The sequence below is a fragment of the Lepisma saccharinum genome, chromosome 5 (assembly GCF_977018435.1).
Source record: "Lepisma saccharinum chromosome 5, izLepSacc3.1, whole genome shotgun sequence".
Taxonomy (NCBI): Eukaryota; Metazoa; Arthropoda; class Insecta; order Zygentoma; family Lepismatidae; genus Lepisma; species Lepisma saccharinum.
The window spans coordinates 18,683,382-18,699,586 of record NC_139233.1 but is presented as its reverse complement, the minus strand read 5'-3'; the positions used below and the strand labels follow the sequence as shown (position 1 = coordinate 18,699,586).

Genomic DNA, 16,205 nt, shown 5'->3' with positions numbered 1-16,205 from the left:
GTCACGCGGGAGCCGGGCGAAACAGTCGCCACGGATGCTGTCAGCGTTGTCTGTGACTTTGAAGCGGGAGGCTGCACTTTTCTAGATGTGAACTCATTTTATTGTTTTTCGCAAGTCTGATTTTAGCCAAGTGGTAAAAATTATTGATTATAGCTAAATAATAGTAAGTGTTATAATTATATGCTCTTGTGCTGTTTGATCAGCGTGAAATAACCTTTTAAATGATGTGTGTTTGAAAACGCTAAGTCATATAGGTTGGACGTTAGACCACAGTTTTTGTAATGGCGTCATTCCGGGCAAAGTGACCACGAAACAGACTCGAAAAGCAATGAAGGATGGATTAGATGTTTAAAATATAAGAAGTCGGCACATGAAGAGTGCGCCGGTTGTGACGAAGAAGATGATGAGTTTGACTGCGAATTTTGCAAATAGGCCTACGCCTAATCCTTTATTGATAGACTATTGATTACGAATTACTATTTACTTTATCTTGTAAAGATTTCATAATTAAAAACATAATACTTATTCTTAATGTGTATTTCTTCAGCTTGTGTTGATTAAATACACACTCTGAATCATTGTAATTTGTTCATTTACCTATGCAGGTAAAATGGGAAGGGGCTGGCCATTTTACCCAACCTAGGCGGCAAAGTGGCCACTTCGTACTTTTTTCAAAAAAAGTAACGTGTACATTTATAAACAACAAGAATTTAAAAAAAATAGAAATTAGAAGTAAAGTTATTATACTTACTATTGGTCTATGTTTCTATAACTTTGCTGATTAAAAAGGTATGATAAGAATTCATCAAAACTTAGAGTGGCCACTTTACCCTTCCTTTCCCTAAATGTATTTTGCAACTAGAATCTATTGGAGAACAGTATAGGATATTTTAAAGTTTAAATCTCCTGATACATGAATGGAAATATGGTGATAAGTAGAGCCCGGAAGTTCAGGCATTTATTTTCGTTAAAATAGGCAGGCAAAAAGGCATTTATAATGTGGAAAATAGGCACAAAAAATGAAAAACGGCAAAATAAACCGAAAAAGGCACATTTGGAAAGCGCTTACTTTTATCTATAATTTCTGGCAAAATGTTAAAATCTACATTGGAAAGAGCATTTCAATTTTCTCCGTCTTGATTGCACATAACTACAAAGTGTTTTTTTTAAATTCTCAACATTCATTGATAGTAGTCTCTGAGAGAGAATGTTTTTCATAATAGAAAATGATCTTTCTACTTCGACAGAAGTTATTGGAGCATACATAAAACAAGCTAATGTAGCTGGACTCATTTTGGGTAACAGCATTTTCACCTTTTAGAATATCACAAATTGTTTTCAATTGTTTCAGGTCCTCATTTGCACTCACTACCCGTTTGCACTTTTCCGCAACAGCTGACCCCTTTTCTCCTGGCACTTCCATCATCTGCTGCATAGATTCCTCGAAGATTTTCATGGATGCTATAATTGTAATTGACTCTGGCAATGCATCATAATGTGCAAAAATAAACTTGAATAGCACAGGAGTTTTTTCACTTCAGAATTGAAGCCGCTTCATTTTCTGGAAGAGCATCTATCACCTCACTGATTTTTTGAAGGTTGTTAGCATAATATATAGCAGCTGATATCCAGGTTCCCCATCTGGTCAAGACTGGTTGCGGAGGTAAACTAAGCTCAGATGCAACTTCCTTAAATTTTCTGGTTCGAGAGAGAGATTTCAGAAATATCTTCTTTGTGTTCGAAATCAACCTGTCCACTTCAGCAGTAAATCATGCACAAGGAAATGTTAGCCGAAAGGCAATATCCTAACTGAGCATGAAATACATTTTTCTCACACTTTTCTCCTTCAGCAATGTTGAAACATGCGTGAGTTCAATATTACTTAAATAAGGCGAAAATTATTCACATAATAAACGGAAGAAAAATAAATGCCAACAACGTTTTTTGGGAGAAAAATAATTTATGTACACATTTTTTTTTAAAAAAATGGTCAAATTTCATTGAAAAAGGCATTATAATTAAAAATAGGCAGTGGGGTCCCAAATAGGCAAAATGAAAAGGCTTCTAAAACATTCGAAACAACATCAGAAACTTATAACCGGAAATTTTTTATCAATATATGCAGTAGATAAAAAGAGGCATTTTGCCGAATTTCCGGGCTCTAGTGATAAGTATGCTTTGTGGAGCAAGATGAGCAACAGCGACGAACCCTGCAATTTTCTTCTGCACCATGACTGGATACAGTGCCCACTCTCCAACAAACGGTGGCATGATCTCTGTTTGTGGTACGAAGGTAATTCATTCATTTGTGACATGCTTGGAATTCTACGTCAATATGTGTGTGTATACAGTGATCATATGTTCCTACATTCTGCTGTTTATTTTCAAAATTGTGGGCCTTTTTTAATCTTTAGGCCTACCACAAGTTCAAATGGTAACACATTTCGTGTTTTACCTTCTTTTAGAATATATTGCATTCTCCATTCATCTTAGAGTTGCTGTTCTTCATCTTGTGTCTCATACTTCATCAACTTACCCACCCCTTGGGGACAAGTTGGCAACTTTTGCACTCTTGCTCTATGTGGTATACATAAAATTGTTGCTATGATTGCGTTTATATTAAGTTAATTTCCATCGGAGTCATGAAGAAAAATACAGGGTGGCCCAAAAGTTCCGCACCATAGACGTATGACGATAAATGTGAAATGTTTGCGATTTCTTCTTGCACGTGAATCATGTTGGCTACTGAAGAGCGGGTAGAAGTCATTCTGCTATGTGGACGCAAAGGATACTTTCACAGGGACGTTTCAGTGCCGTCGATTTTGCAGTGTGGGGCTAACTAAAAGCAAATGTGTACAGTCTGAAAATCAGGGACAAACAGAATATGTGTGAGTGAATTGCTTCTGTACCATGTTATTTCACCGAACTTGGGGACCTACATTCTGTGTTGTGTTTTGACAATGGTGGCCAACACATTGAACAAATATTGTAATCCAGCCTGTGGTGCGGGACATTTTGCCTACCCCATCGCCAATTTGCCTCAAGTTCGAATAACAATATGAAGAATGTTTTTCTTGAAGCTATATTCAAAACCATCCTGTGCAGTAATGTGTGTGGAATTTCTTGTTACCTCAAGAACGAGAAATTTTGTACGAGGATTCCATGTTGTTGATGAAGAAATATTGCGTATAGCTTCCCCAAAGGCATCTAAGGTTGACTAGATAACTACATACACCTCAACCACAATAAAAATTTTCTGGTACATCATTCCACAGAAGTTTGTATTCATTGTCACTATTTGTCCTTGAGATTCCTCAAGCAAACCCATGTTGCAATATAGCCACTGTTTGCCTTCTAATAAAATAATCCTGCTTTCTTTATTTTTAAAATTTGCATTCAGCATTTGAGCTACTAATGTTATTATGTTAGTGAGTGAAACATTGATATTCCTTATTTATTTGTCTATAGCTGTCCAAAATTTCTTATGAGATAAAATTAGCAACTCAATCTGCGTAGTTATTTTCCAAGATGCCTATAAGGTTAGCAAAAGTTGGAAATTAATTATTGTGGTTAAGCACTAAACGCAATCTAAAGTGTGTGAAGCACATCACATGTATGGTCGCTCAATCAAAGACGATAGATATTAGAAATAATCTCTTCGGAACAAGGCACGCGTACACATGATGACTATACAACAATAATGCACAATCTTTGAAGAGGCACTCAAGCTATCACACAATACAAACACAGAATGTATTTATATACAAGTGGAATTGTGCTACAGTTGGAGCAATTGTAGGTCACACGTCCTCTATGTCAAACAGAATGTTGTTGTCTGCGCTATTGCTTTCTGCTTGCTTGAGCTTTTCCCTAGCTCAAGACGATGAGTTCTACTACGGGACTTTCCCGGTTGATTTTCTGTTTGGTTGCGCCACGGCGTCCTACCAGGTAGAAGGAGCTTGGAATACCAGCGGTGAGTGGTTTGTGGTTTTCTGATTAAGGGTACAAGCAGTCATCCGTTTCTTAAAACTCTTTATACGGCGGTTGATTAGAAAAGGCTACAAGTGTGACGATTTCCCTCTAAATTGCAACGGTGATAAAAATTTGGTGTGCGGATTTCATGGATACCGTTATGCAAGATATATCCGTGAGACGCTATTTTTTTTTAAAAAATGGGATACTATAGCTATATATATATATATTTCTTACTTCACTTTTCAGACACTTTTAACTAATCGCGAAGATGAGGATGAATGATGGAAAGGACAACACAAGCACGCACAGCACATAAACACAAATCGCACAGACAATTATACTGACTGTGAGTTAAAAGACGTTAGTCTGCAAAATGTAGTTTAAGATGTACTACGTGCAAGAGAGGTTGACAATTGAGTGCCTTCAGCGAATATATACATACAAATTCAAACACATTAGAACGAAAAACGCACTTCCAATTTCCAGTATTCACTATCTGTGCTAATAACCGAGTTGTCCTGTAGTGCCGGACCTTTACGGGGGCGAATTTCCCAGAAATCAATCTTGTGTCTATATCTTGTTCTCCAATCTTATCCCCTTTTAACCGTTCCCAGGGAAGGGTGAGAACATCTGGGACAGAGCCACGCACCAATACCCTGAGTACATCTGGGACAACAGCAATGGAGATGTTGCCTGCGATTCCTATCACCTGTACCAGGAGGACATAAGGATACTCAAGGAACTGGGGGTAAGATCTTGTCTTGATTAAGCGGATTTTTATGCTGTTTTAGTCCCTTCTGTAGGTTTATCACGACTATGAGGATGAATGATGAGTTGAAAATGGATGAAATGATAATCACACTTCTGGACACGACAGAAACGATACAAATTTATTCAAATGGTTATTAGATGTAAATAATTTTGTATTATATTTTCAGAGAATAACCACATACACCTTTAGGCAATTCCTATGTCCCGTTATACTATCATATTATTGTCGAATTTTTGATTGATTGATTGATTGATTTAGTTTATTTTACTTCGCGTTTTGTGCTTCTTGGCTAATTTGCGAAGATGGAGATGAGTGATGAAATTGATGAATGGACATTCACAAACAACCAAGCCCGAGCGGGATTCGAACCCGGAACCCTTGGCGTCGCAGCGCGATGTGCTAACCACTCGGCCACAGGGTCCGGCCTTAATGTCGAATCATCATGCATCATTAGATTAGACAGGAGCACTGGTGTACGCAGAATTTTTTTTCGGAGGGGGCTGACATTTTAAAGGTGAATATTACATAGCTATGTTCTAGAAGGGGGGATACACAAACTATTTCATAATTACCATCCTTAATTTCTTATTAAAGGTTGTTCAAAGACAAAAAAATGTAATTGGGTCATTTTAGGTCTCGGTTACCACTTTGATTTTTACCAAAGTTCTGTAATTGTTTTCATTTAAAAAACAAAACATCTCAACATTTCGAGAAGGGCTGTAGCCCCTTCAGCCCCCTCTCTGCGTGCGCCAGTTGAAAGAAGTGGTAAAGAAAGTGACGTGAAACAAGTAGGTACGAACACAAATAATTTAAAGATGGTTATTAAAAAAATATATTCAATACTCTTAATGAAAGTGTATGGCCTTTTGCACTTATGCGTTTATGAATCTTGCATGACATCATTGTGATATTTAACAAGTAGTTATATTTAGATGATAGCTTATTGCCTGAACCGTGTTTTGAATTCTCTGTAAATTTAAACACACACACATAAACAAAAATACTTTATTAACTTTGTTAACTTATTCTTTATCTTGTACAGGCTCAGTTTTATCGTTTCTCACTCTCATGGTCAAGAATATTACCCACAGGCTACATCGACGTTATTAACCCCGATGGCATTAATTACTACAACACCCTCATTGATGAAGTGATCGCAAATGGCATAGTTCCAATGGTAAGCTCATGACTACTTATTGAGTAATGATATTGATATCTAAAATAAATATTAGAATGTATTTGTTTATTTATTTGCATACTGTGCAACACATTCGTAATTGATATTTGTTTATAATTACAAAGAAAATGAAATAAATGAACTATGTAACTGCGATATGTTTCATGTATACTTCAGTATATGAAATGTGAACGTTGTATATTAATTTTTCACTTGAGTGCAATCGTCCACAAAATATAAAGGATACATATATTTCTACTTTTCAATTAATTATTTACGAAACGAGAAATAATTTTGCTTGATATTTTCATGTTTACCTTGCAAAAATATAAGATAGCAGAGACTGTTCATTACATGTGAAAATCTAAATTTCCAGCTAAGATGATCAGAAATATAGTAAGGTTAAATCACAGGGAAGAAACTAGCAGTGTCCCTATATGAGGTAGTGACTTAATTTTATAATTTTCTCAGTTATCTGAGTACTGATCAAAAATAATATGGTCTTCATTTTTGAATCCTAATTCAATGCACTTTCTGCCATTATACGTAGTAATTATTATTAATCAATATTATATATATATATATATATATATATATATATATATATATATATATACGTATAATATAAATATTTGGTCTTTTCGTACTAAAACATTTTAAATAGACCGTATATGAGGAAAATGCAACTATTTTCGATTGACGGTATTTCCAAAATGAGATGCAAAACTAGGAAAACACTAATGTTTGTATCTCTTAGATTCGCTCATATTTTGCCAGGGTCAAATATCCGAAATCTGAAAATGTTCAAGATTTTAAGAAAAATAAAAGTTCAAAATTCTCTTTTTGAAAATTTTGTTCCATAGATTTTGTTTATTTGTTAATATTTTAATCTAGATACCCTATCAATGAAGTTGCTAGCTGATTTTTTTTAGTTCATCGCCCTATACATTTTCAGATCACACTTTTTCACTGGGATCTTCCACAACCTCTACAAGACATTGGAGGATGGCCAAATCCAGTATTAGTGGACACTTATGGCGACTACGTGAGAGTTGCTTTCAGAGAATTTGGTGACAGGGTGAGTATGTGGGAGTACTCCTTTACGCAAAACTTCCATTGTCCATTAAATACTCAATAGAAGAGTACTTTTTATCTAATATGTAATAACTTGCACTTACGTGTCTTCCTCCAGATTTTTTAAAAATTTATACAAAATCAGTTTTTATTATGCTTAATGAGAAAATTTAATACTCAAATCTATGTTGTTTCTATTTTGTTTATTGTAACTCGTGTGCAATTTATATCCTTAAATTGGCCGAGGAATATCAATCTATTCTAACAATTACGTCTTTACTCAATTATTTAATATTAAAAAATGAGACATTTTCTAACCAAGCAGATGATGCAATAATTTGTATTTAAGATACAGCATAATTCTTCCCTAAGAAACCCAAACATTCCTCATGAACTTAAATTGCTGTACGGTTCCATATGAAAATGGACATGTTCTTATCTTGTATGTTAAGTAACAAGATCTGCCTAGAACATATGCTGAAAGTGATCCCCCTCCAGCATCCAAGAACTTTTATGTGCGAATCTGCACATTGGCGAAGACATGTGCTAGTGTGACATTGGTATTGGCAGCAACCTCAGCCGCATCGCGTCTTTGAGGATGTTAATTATTGTTCGCAGTGGGGTCAAGCCTGGTGATCTTAGCGGCCACATATTTTTCGAAATTAATTGGCACTGAAATAATTTCCCTCAGTTTGCATTTCAAAGGTGGAGCACAGTACCATATTGTTGAAAGTAACTTTCCGTTAATTCGTTATTTGTTAACAAATTCATTGAATATGTTCAGGTAACCTCCGTGGTAACAGTTTGTTCGAAAAGTATGGGTCCGATATGGGGATGAGACACACCACAGTCCGATTTCCACTGAAATTAAAGGATCTGTATGAATTTTATCTGGGTTTTAATCCGCGAGTTTAGTAGCCACTGAGATGAAATCAGGCTTCATCCGTAAACCACGCACTGTACAACATACCCGAATGTTCCTCAACTAAACGTTGGTACCATGAACAACATCGTAAACGTTTCTCCAAATTCGTTGGAAACAACTCTTGGGCCAAGGACACGCGAAATGGGTGCACTTTTGCTTTTGTTGGGCAACTCTTTGATACGTGGAATAAGTAATACCAATTTCATTTTAAGGATTTTCTTAATCGATGTTTTACAACTTGCAGCCTGCGATTAGATTTCTTCCGGCTCCCGGGTGTTGATTCAAAACACTTCTCGTTGCTTCTAATATCATTCACCAATTTGTGTGAATACAGGATTTTGACGGTACACTTCCTTCCTCATACACTTCTAGATACTTCCTTTAACATTGTTTAAATAAACTCGTTCGCCAGTATTCACCAACAAAAATACAAGCACTGTTCAACTGAGTAGATGCACGTTGTAGATGTCTGTGGCACACGCAATCACTCTAAACAGAGTTGCGTCCCAAGGTCACTGGTACAGTCCATTTCGTTGAGGGGTGTGCTAATTCTGCTTGGATAGGACGTAGGCTTCGTTCATGTACATTTTCACTGGGAACCATACAACAATTTTAAAAAAGTTATTTAGGAAACTGTGGGTTTTATAGCGAGAAAAGTACCCTATTACCCTATACATTACAGGTGAAGCTGTGGATTACATTTAATGAGCCTTGGGTGACATCTGTCAACGGATACGGAGACGGGGGAAAGGCACCTCTTATAAATGCACATGGCATAGGAGAATACTTGTCTACTCACACCATACTTAAATCACATGCCTTGGCGTACCATATTTACCAGAATGAATTCAAGGAACAGCAGCAAGGTGAGTGTTTTATTTCATGTTGACATGTTATTATCTACAAGGGCTGGAGCATAAGTCATGGCAACTATATTTTTCTTAAAGTTAAACAGTGGTACTACAATCGTATGTCCCCGAGATAGTGGCACCTGTAGTATGTGAACATGCCACTAGATGGCAGTGTGATAAACGGTTATCTTACAGAGGGCAGCGGTAATTAATTGTTGAGTTAACCGCCTTCGCACGGCGTTAACAGTGTTCGTGTATCAAAAGAGCCGTTCTACGGGGGAGAAATGCCAGGGAGCTGATGTAAACTGTGAGGAATAGTGTCCTACTGTAGTATTCCCTTGTTTTGTTCCTGTAAAGTTTGTATTCTTTCTGACTTGTGTACACATCGGGCAAGATGGTATCTTTAAGGATGTTTTGCTCGCTGCTCTATCCTACACATGATACACACAATCTGTATTTTTCATACATTCCACAGTACCATACATTGCCCCCTTCATTTGGATATTTCTGATTTTCGTGCCGGTCCGCATTGTCGCGAAAAAAAAAGTTGTCATGACTTATGCTCCAACCCTCGAACATTTTTCAGAACATTAACCACAGGATTGGTAGAATAAATATGAAAAATAATATGTGGTGATAGGATTACTTTTGTAATGGAAATTGAGCTAGTATTTATTTTGGAGTGAGTCTTAAGTTATTACATGTATTTTTGGTATATTTTCTAGGTGAAGTAGGGATAACGTTGAATATTGACTGGCAGGAGGCTAAATCTCCAGAATATGAAGAAAATGCCGAAACTGCAAGGCAATTTTTGGTAAGTAACACCGTATTTGACCAATTGAACTTTCCGCCAGGCCTCTAAGAGTCGAATTGCGTGGACAATGAAAACACATACACATAGCCTTTTTCATGTTACTCAGATACATATAATCGCTATGACGACATTTAAATCTCCCTTGATCAATAAATGACTGCTGAAAATAGATGGAAGGACAAGGAGATAACCACGCTTTGGTGAAATAGAGACCAAGGATTCATAGTAATGTAGGCAAAAAAAGAATTAGTAGAGAGTAGGGGAGGGTGGAGGCAGGCCCATAGCCACAATTTTATTTCGGAGGGGGGCTCATCCCTTATTAACAGCATGGGCGTCGCCATAAATAATTGTAGAGGGGGTCAGGCCATAGATGAAACTTGATTAGTACAAATAATAATGACAATAATAATTAATGTTATTTTATAATAATAACTAAGTTATTAAAAATATACCAATTTCAATCCAAATTTATTGTTATTATTACATAATTGGAGAGACTTTGCTACTCCTTACACCGTATCAGTGAATATCTAACTCAATTGTTCTTCATAATTTTTTTTACATGGGTATCTGGGGGAAACCCTGGGGCGTAAAGGCGGTCAGGGGCGTGATGTTGATCACATCACCCCCACTCATGACCGGATCAAGAAAGTGTGGGGCGTTACCCCCACACCCCCTATACGCCTTCATGGCGTAGTGATAAGCACAGGAAAACACTTTACATTTACCTTTTATTGTACAGTTAGTCCCTACTGAAAATCATAGTTATTGTATTTTGTTATTAACTTTTACACAATCGTTCAAAAAAGGGCTTTAACAGTTAGTGGTAAATTTACTCATAAAGTTTATATTCTGTCGTGACCTCTCACAAAGAAAATTATACGTTTTGGAAGCTGTGGATCCATTTATTCTTTGGATTAAATGGTAGAGTATAAAAATATAGCGTAGTCCCTCTATTATACACTAAATTTTATCGATGTAATGCAGTTTTGCTGTGATTATAACTTTATTTCTGCTATTAACAATAAAAATAACATCTAAATTTGATATTTGTAGGATTTCGGGGGGGGGGGGGCTTCAGCACCCTTATCCCTCTCCCTGGGTACGTTCCTGGGTGGAGGATATTTTATAGAAAGGTTGTTACATTTATTGTGCGGAACGAGGACAATTGTTTGAGAGCATTTCAGTGATAGGCAGAACAGAAACAAAGAACGTATGGTTTCAGGAATTCAAAAGGAATCAATGTGCGTTTTGTACAACAAGGAAATTGAAGTTTCTTGTCACGCTTTATGTGCATTTGGACCATCCTTGTCCCAATGTGTTAAATTATTGATTGTGTAAGCTCAACATTGTCTTGCATTGTATTTGCATAAACTTAAAAGAATACGATATTTGTGTATGGGAAGGTTTTCAAATAACAATAAGTATGTAAAACATAGGATCTCCTTCACATAAAGATAGCCATTTTATTGAAGACTGTTTTATACCATGCAGTATTGCCATCTAGTGGTGGAACCAACAAGGGTTCATTTTCTACTTTGTAATAGACGTAGTAAATACTTTGATGCTTCTGTTATTATTCATTACTGAAATGTGCTTCATAATTTGTGACCACAATGAACTTTGAAATATCGCATGAAGTATGCATATTTGGAGCGAAAATTTGAGTTTAACTTGTATGTGGCAGATTAGAAAAGTGTGTGTTGGTGGGGGGGGGGGGGAGTGTCCAAATATTTGCTTCTGGCGTCTTCTTTGAGGGTCCTTTAATTCGTAGAGTTTTCTGATTACCATTACACAAGTCAAGAGGTTAATATGTATTTGATGATTAAGTCAAAACACTGTCCTAACCTGGGAGGAGCTGATGGGCCTACAACCCCTCCAGAAATTTTGAGAAAACAAATATTTTCAAATGGAAGCTGTAAAGAACTCACGAAAACCGAAGTATGAAATACAAATTACTCTTAAAATGACCTCCGAATAGTACTTTTGTCTTTGAAGACCTTTTAAATTATTTTTTTTGTTTATCCTACCCCTACCTGGGAAGCAGCTACATGTTATATTCACTTTTACAAATCCAGCCCTTTCTCCGGAGAAAAAAACCCTACCCACGTTAGTGCTCAAATAACATGGCTTATGGTATTCACGTCTTTCAAGTTTAAAGTTGATTCGTGCATGAAAAATGACAACCGTAATTAAACGCTGTGGCGTTAACTGATCTAATAATCACAATGAAGAGGAAATGTTCTTAAAATAAATTAAAAATATGATCCAAATAGTAGAAAAATCCAATAACGGCGAACTTGGAACTTCTAGTCTTCAGGTGTATTCCATTAATTCTGAACCGAAAAGCTCGAATCCCTGTTAATACATAAACAAATCACTATATTTCTCTTACAGCTTGGCTGGTACGCACATCCAATATTCCATGAAGATGGCGATTATCCACCAATTATGAGGGAGTTGGTGGATACAAACAGCTTTGCAGAGGGCAGAAATCGATCACGATTACCAGTATTTACTCAAGAGGAAATTGAATACATCAGAGGTAATGTTTTTGTATATGAAAGAGAGGCATATACTAAAAATTCTTAGTGTCTTATCTCGGCCTACATATTCAAACTAAAACAATAACAATTTAAATGATCATATTACTTGTATTTTATTAACACTACGTAAAAAAAGTAATATTTTGTTTATGTCAACGTATTAAAAAAATTGACAAGGTAGATTATTTTTGTTGCGCTGGTTATTGTGCTCCTGTGATTTTTGTTGATAAGAGCAGCAATGGCCAGATACAGCACCATGACAACATTGACAGGGCCATGTACAACTTTAGGAACCTCTGATTTATAACATTGCATTTTATAGTATTTAAGGCGTAGAATCGATAAGGAAATATACTGAAGTATAATTTTATCCTTATATAGGAACTGGAGACTTCATTGGTATCAACCATTATAATACTAGTCTTATAGAGCCTGGAGTATCTGGACAAATTCCATCGTGGCAGAGTGACCAGGGAGTCATCAAGAGCGAAGATCCTTCATGGCCAGGAGAGGGAACCAAGGTACGAACAATTATTCATGAACCGTATATATTGGTTCAAGCATTGAACTAAAGTACGGCCAACGTAATTCCCAGCCTCCAATAGCATTAGAGCGCAGTTAGATTTCAAGAACACACTCGTCGGATTGGTCGATCCGAGCGTCTGCTGTGACGCGTAGGGAAGGTAACCCTGCATGCGGCCAATCATGTCGCCTACTTCCTCCAGTGACGCAACAGTCTAGGTGAAATGGGACGGTTCACGCCGAAAACTACAACGGCTCTGGTATAGTATATATAATATCATAGTGTTAAGAAATAATAACGGATGAATTTACAGTTCATTAACGAAAGAAAGTGGTTTAACTTTTGTTTATAATTAAAGAAAGATTGCAAGAAATCATGCTGCAAAACTAATTTAACATTTGAGAGAAAAAATATCACTCGAATAAGTTGTTACTATTTTCACAATATTTACACAATTTCCTGTACATAAAAAGTGTACAAAAAAACAAACTATGTACACTTTTGATATAACCAAATGACTGATGTTCAATATGGTGTAAGTTAATCTTCTGTGACATTTGTTTCTTACAGATAGTTCCTAATGGCATCAGGAAGTTGATGAACTGGGTGAAAAACGAATATGGCAACAAGAAAATATACATAACGGAAAATGGATATGGCGATCGAAATCCGACACTAAACGATACTTATCGTGTTGATTACTACACTGTAAGTATATATAAATATCAATTTTTCTTAATTTTTTCATAGTTAGATACATGAATTTTTGGGTACTAAAACGAAAAATTCACACGTGAAGTTTGTCGCTAAACTTTCTCACGTAAGTCTCGAAGGTTCCGTTGTCTGCCAAGTTGATGAGATGTTCTTTGAATACATAGGATTTGATACTAAATATGCCCATCTAAGTCCACTTGATTATTATTGATCTAAATATTTTTTTAGTAAATTAAAATATTTATTTTAAAAGCCCACTGATTTAAATTTAGTCGAAAATGAAGTAAATAATGTCTTGTATGAACATAGCAAGTGGTAAGAAATCATCTTGAATGATAAGTGGGGGTCTAGATTGGTGTTGGTGTTGGTGTGGAGTGCTTTAGCGTGATCATATACAACTGTGCAAATAGACACACACGCCGTAGTCTACATATTTCATATATGGATCTGTAACTATAAAACTATTTGCTCTTATTACTCTTTATTTTGTCAACCTAAGTGTCGGAGTGGTTAGCACAACGCGTTATGGTGCCAAGGATCCCGGGTTTGAACACGATCTGGGCATGTGGGTTCTTTGTTAGTATCCCTCCATCAATTTCACTTATTATCAAATTCATTCTAATCGTCAAGAAATCAAATCAAACTCTTAATGGATAAAGTTGTATCTTTGAATAGAAATGCCAAATATTTGTCAATATAAAATTGAGGACTAAAGGTGGTAAACGTTGTAAGTGCCAAAAGCGAAAGTGTTGGGAAATCGCATCGTTCCGCACATCAGCCCGTAAGAACTTTCACACTAGTGACCTCTTTACACGCCCTTTGAACTACTTAGAGGGCTACCAGCCACTTTTCTCGTTTACCACATTATAAAGCATGGCACATTCCACAGTTTAACGTGGAAAACGGTGTTTGAATTATTTTGGCACTTACAGCGTTTACCAATTTTAGTCTTCAATTACTCCCTGTCTTGGTTAACATTATTGTACACTCACCTCGCTTAGTACTCTGGCTCTTCCTTCTTTATACGGCATATTTGCAGAAGATACAATCAACCTACAATTGTATCAATATACACTGTATAAAACGCACCTTATTGCTAACTTCGTTGACTGTAAGTTCATATGCTCGTAATAAACTATGAAGGCATTATGCTAAAATACAACGGAAAACACCATATATGGTTTTCTTGTGTGCCATTCTAGTCGGGAGCCTCGCAATCACACACGCAAGCTGTTTCTGGCTAGTATTTGATGGAAGAATGGCTGGAATCTGAGTAACATTATCACATTCAGATCATGTGCCCTCAAAACTTGATAATCTCAATACTTTTGGATATGTCTTTAACATGTTATGATAGTGTTATACCTACCAATTCGCATTGTGATTTTTCAGGGCTACATCAATGAATTATTGAAAGCTGTTGCACTGGATGAGGTCAACGTGCAAGGCTACACAGCATGGAGTCTGATGGACAATTTTGAATGGATGAAAGGATACACGTAAGTTTTTGAAAGCCTGATCTATTTCTAAGAATTTTCACCGACAATAATTTTGCGATACAATAAAGTATTTATTATCTCACTCTTCTTACCAGATCATTAATTTTAAACACAAAATATAAACAGATAGAGAAGCGATGCAAAGCAAAATTATCAAATAGGTTAAGCGAAATAACATATAGTAAACACAATCTAAGAGGGGTCTTGGTTTGTATATATTAGATAAATGATTTGATACAAACAAAATCTGACTTTAGTTTATATTCATTTTACATTACTAAGATGGGCTGGATAGTATGAAATAATATATTTTATTTATTCTGTAACCGTTACTATATTTATAAATTTCAAAATTGTATGTTAGACAATAATTGATTGATCATCCTCCCTGATTAGTGTCAAAACAATATTTCTGAATATGGCATAAAATAACAATTATATTGCAAAATCATGTAGCAATTTAAGCTAAAAAATTTCTCTTATTTTGATGTCATTATGTAGGTATTAAATAAATACATATCCTCAATAAAAGTGTTATTTAACAGTAACACTTAAGGCATTTTGAAAACAAGGCTACTATTTTTCGTCATTAAAACCGTAAATATATAACGCAGTCATGTTTTTATTGGAGGAAGGTTGAAAGTAGGAGGACCAGGTACAAAAGTGGTGGGTGGGGGGAGGGGAGCAGTGGTAGTAGGGGGCGCCAGAAATTCCCCTCCCAGAGTGAAAATTTTTATCTTGAGCCGCCCTGTTAAAAGGCACATGCTGTACTTTATGCAAATGTATTTGGAAATAACCACACGAAGACGAAAACAACGTTGATTAATACTAATTTTTCTTACTTCAATTTCAGAACGAAATTTGGCCTATACTCCGTTGACTTCGAGGATCCTACACGCCCTCGCACGGCAAAAGAATCTGCCAGAGTGTATGCTGAGATTATAGCAAACAGGGGATTCCCAGAACCTGGGATTTAATCAAAGAAGACGAAAGCAATCGCCTATTCAGTTTATAGTTACAGTAAAGAATGAAAATTGCTTGTAAGTATGAATAATAAACCATGCATAACTGCATTCATTTTTTATTTTATTTTGAGATCTTCCTGGTTTCTTATTTATTACCTTACTCGGTGTCAGAAAACAGAAATTTGTATACTCTGGCTGTTGGTGGGGAGAAGGGGCACCCATTCATACATTCAGCCAGTGACGGCGACAAAAATGAGTCAGCCGAGTGGCAGTGAGGAGCGGAAACATTCTCTGGGTGCAGTTACATTTAATACTCACAAATACCCAACAAACATGAATATTTGTTCAAAAATAGCATTTATTTTTAAGC

The 16,205-nt window shown here is 36.1% G+C and overlaps 1 protein-coding gene across 1 annotated transcript; it reads left to right on the top strand.

Annotated features, from left to right (window-relative positions):
* The first annotated feature begins 3,785 nt into the window (after positions 1-3,785).
* On the top strand, positions 3,786-15,943 carry LOC145987684 (myrosinase 1-like). Its single transcript, XM_083122224.1, has 11 exons — positions 3,786-3,973; positions 4,590-4,723; positions 5,790-5,924; positions 6,880-7,002; positions 8,606-8,789; positions 9,500-9,588; positions 11,986-12,133; positions 12,516-12,655; positions 13,228-13,365; positions 14,764-14,870; positions 15,724-15,943. The coding sequence occupies exons 1-11, from the start codon at positions 3,814-3,816 to the stop codon at positions 15,845-15,847; spliced, it is 1,482 nt and encodes a 493-aa protein (XP_082978350.1). The 5' UTR covers positions 3,786-3,813; the 3' UTR covers positions 15,848-15,943.
* Positions 15,944-16,205: the final 262 nt, after the last annotated feature.

Coding starts and splice junctions, on each gene's coding strand:
- LOC145987684 (XM_083122224.1), top strand. CDS start 3,814: ATGTCAAACAGAATGTTGTTGTCTGCGCTATTGCTTTCTGCTTGCTTG. Junction 9,589..11,985: donor AAACTGCAAGGCAATTTTTG/GTAAGTAACACC, acceptor TTTCTCTTACAG/CTTGGCTGGTACGCACATCC. Junction 12,134..12,515: donor GGAAATTGAATACATCAGAG/GTAATGTTTTTG, acceptor ATCCTTATATAG/GAACTGGAGACTTCATTGGT.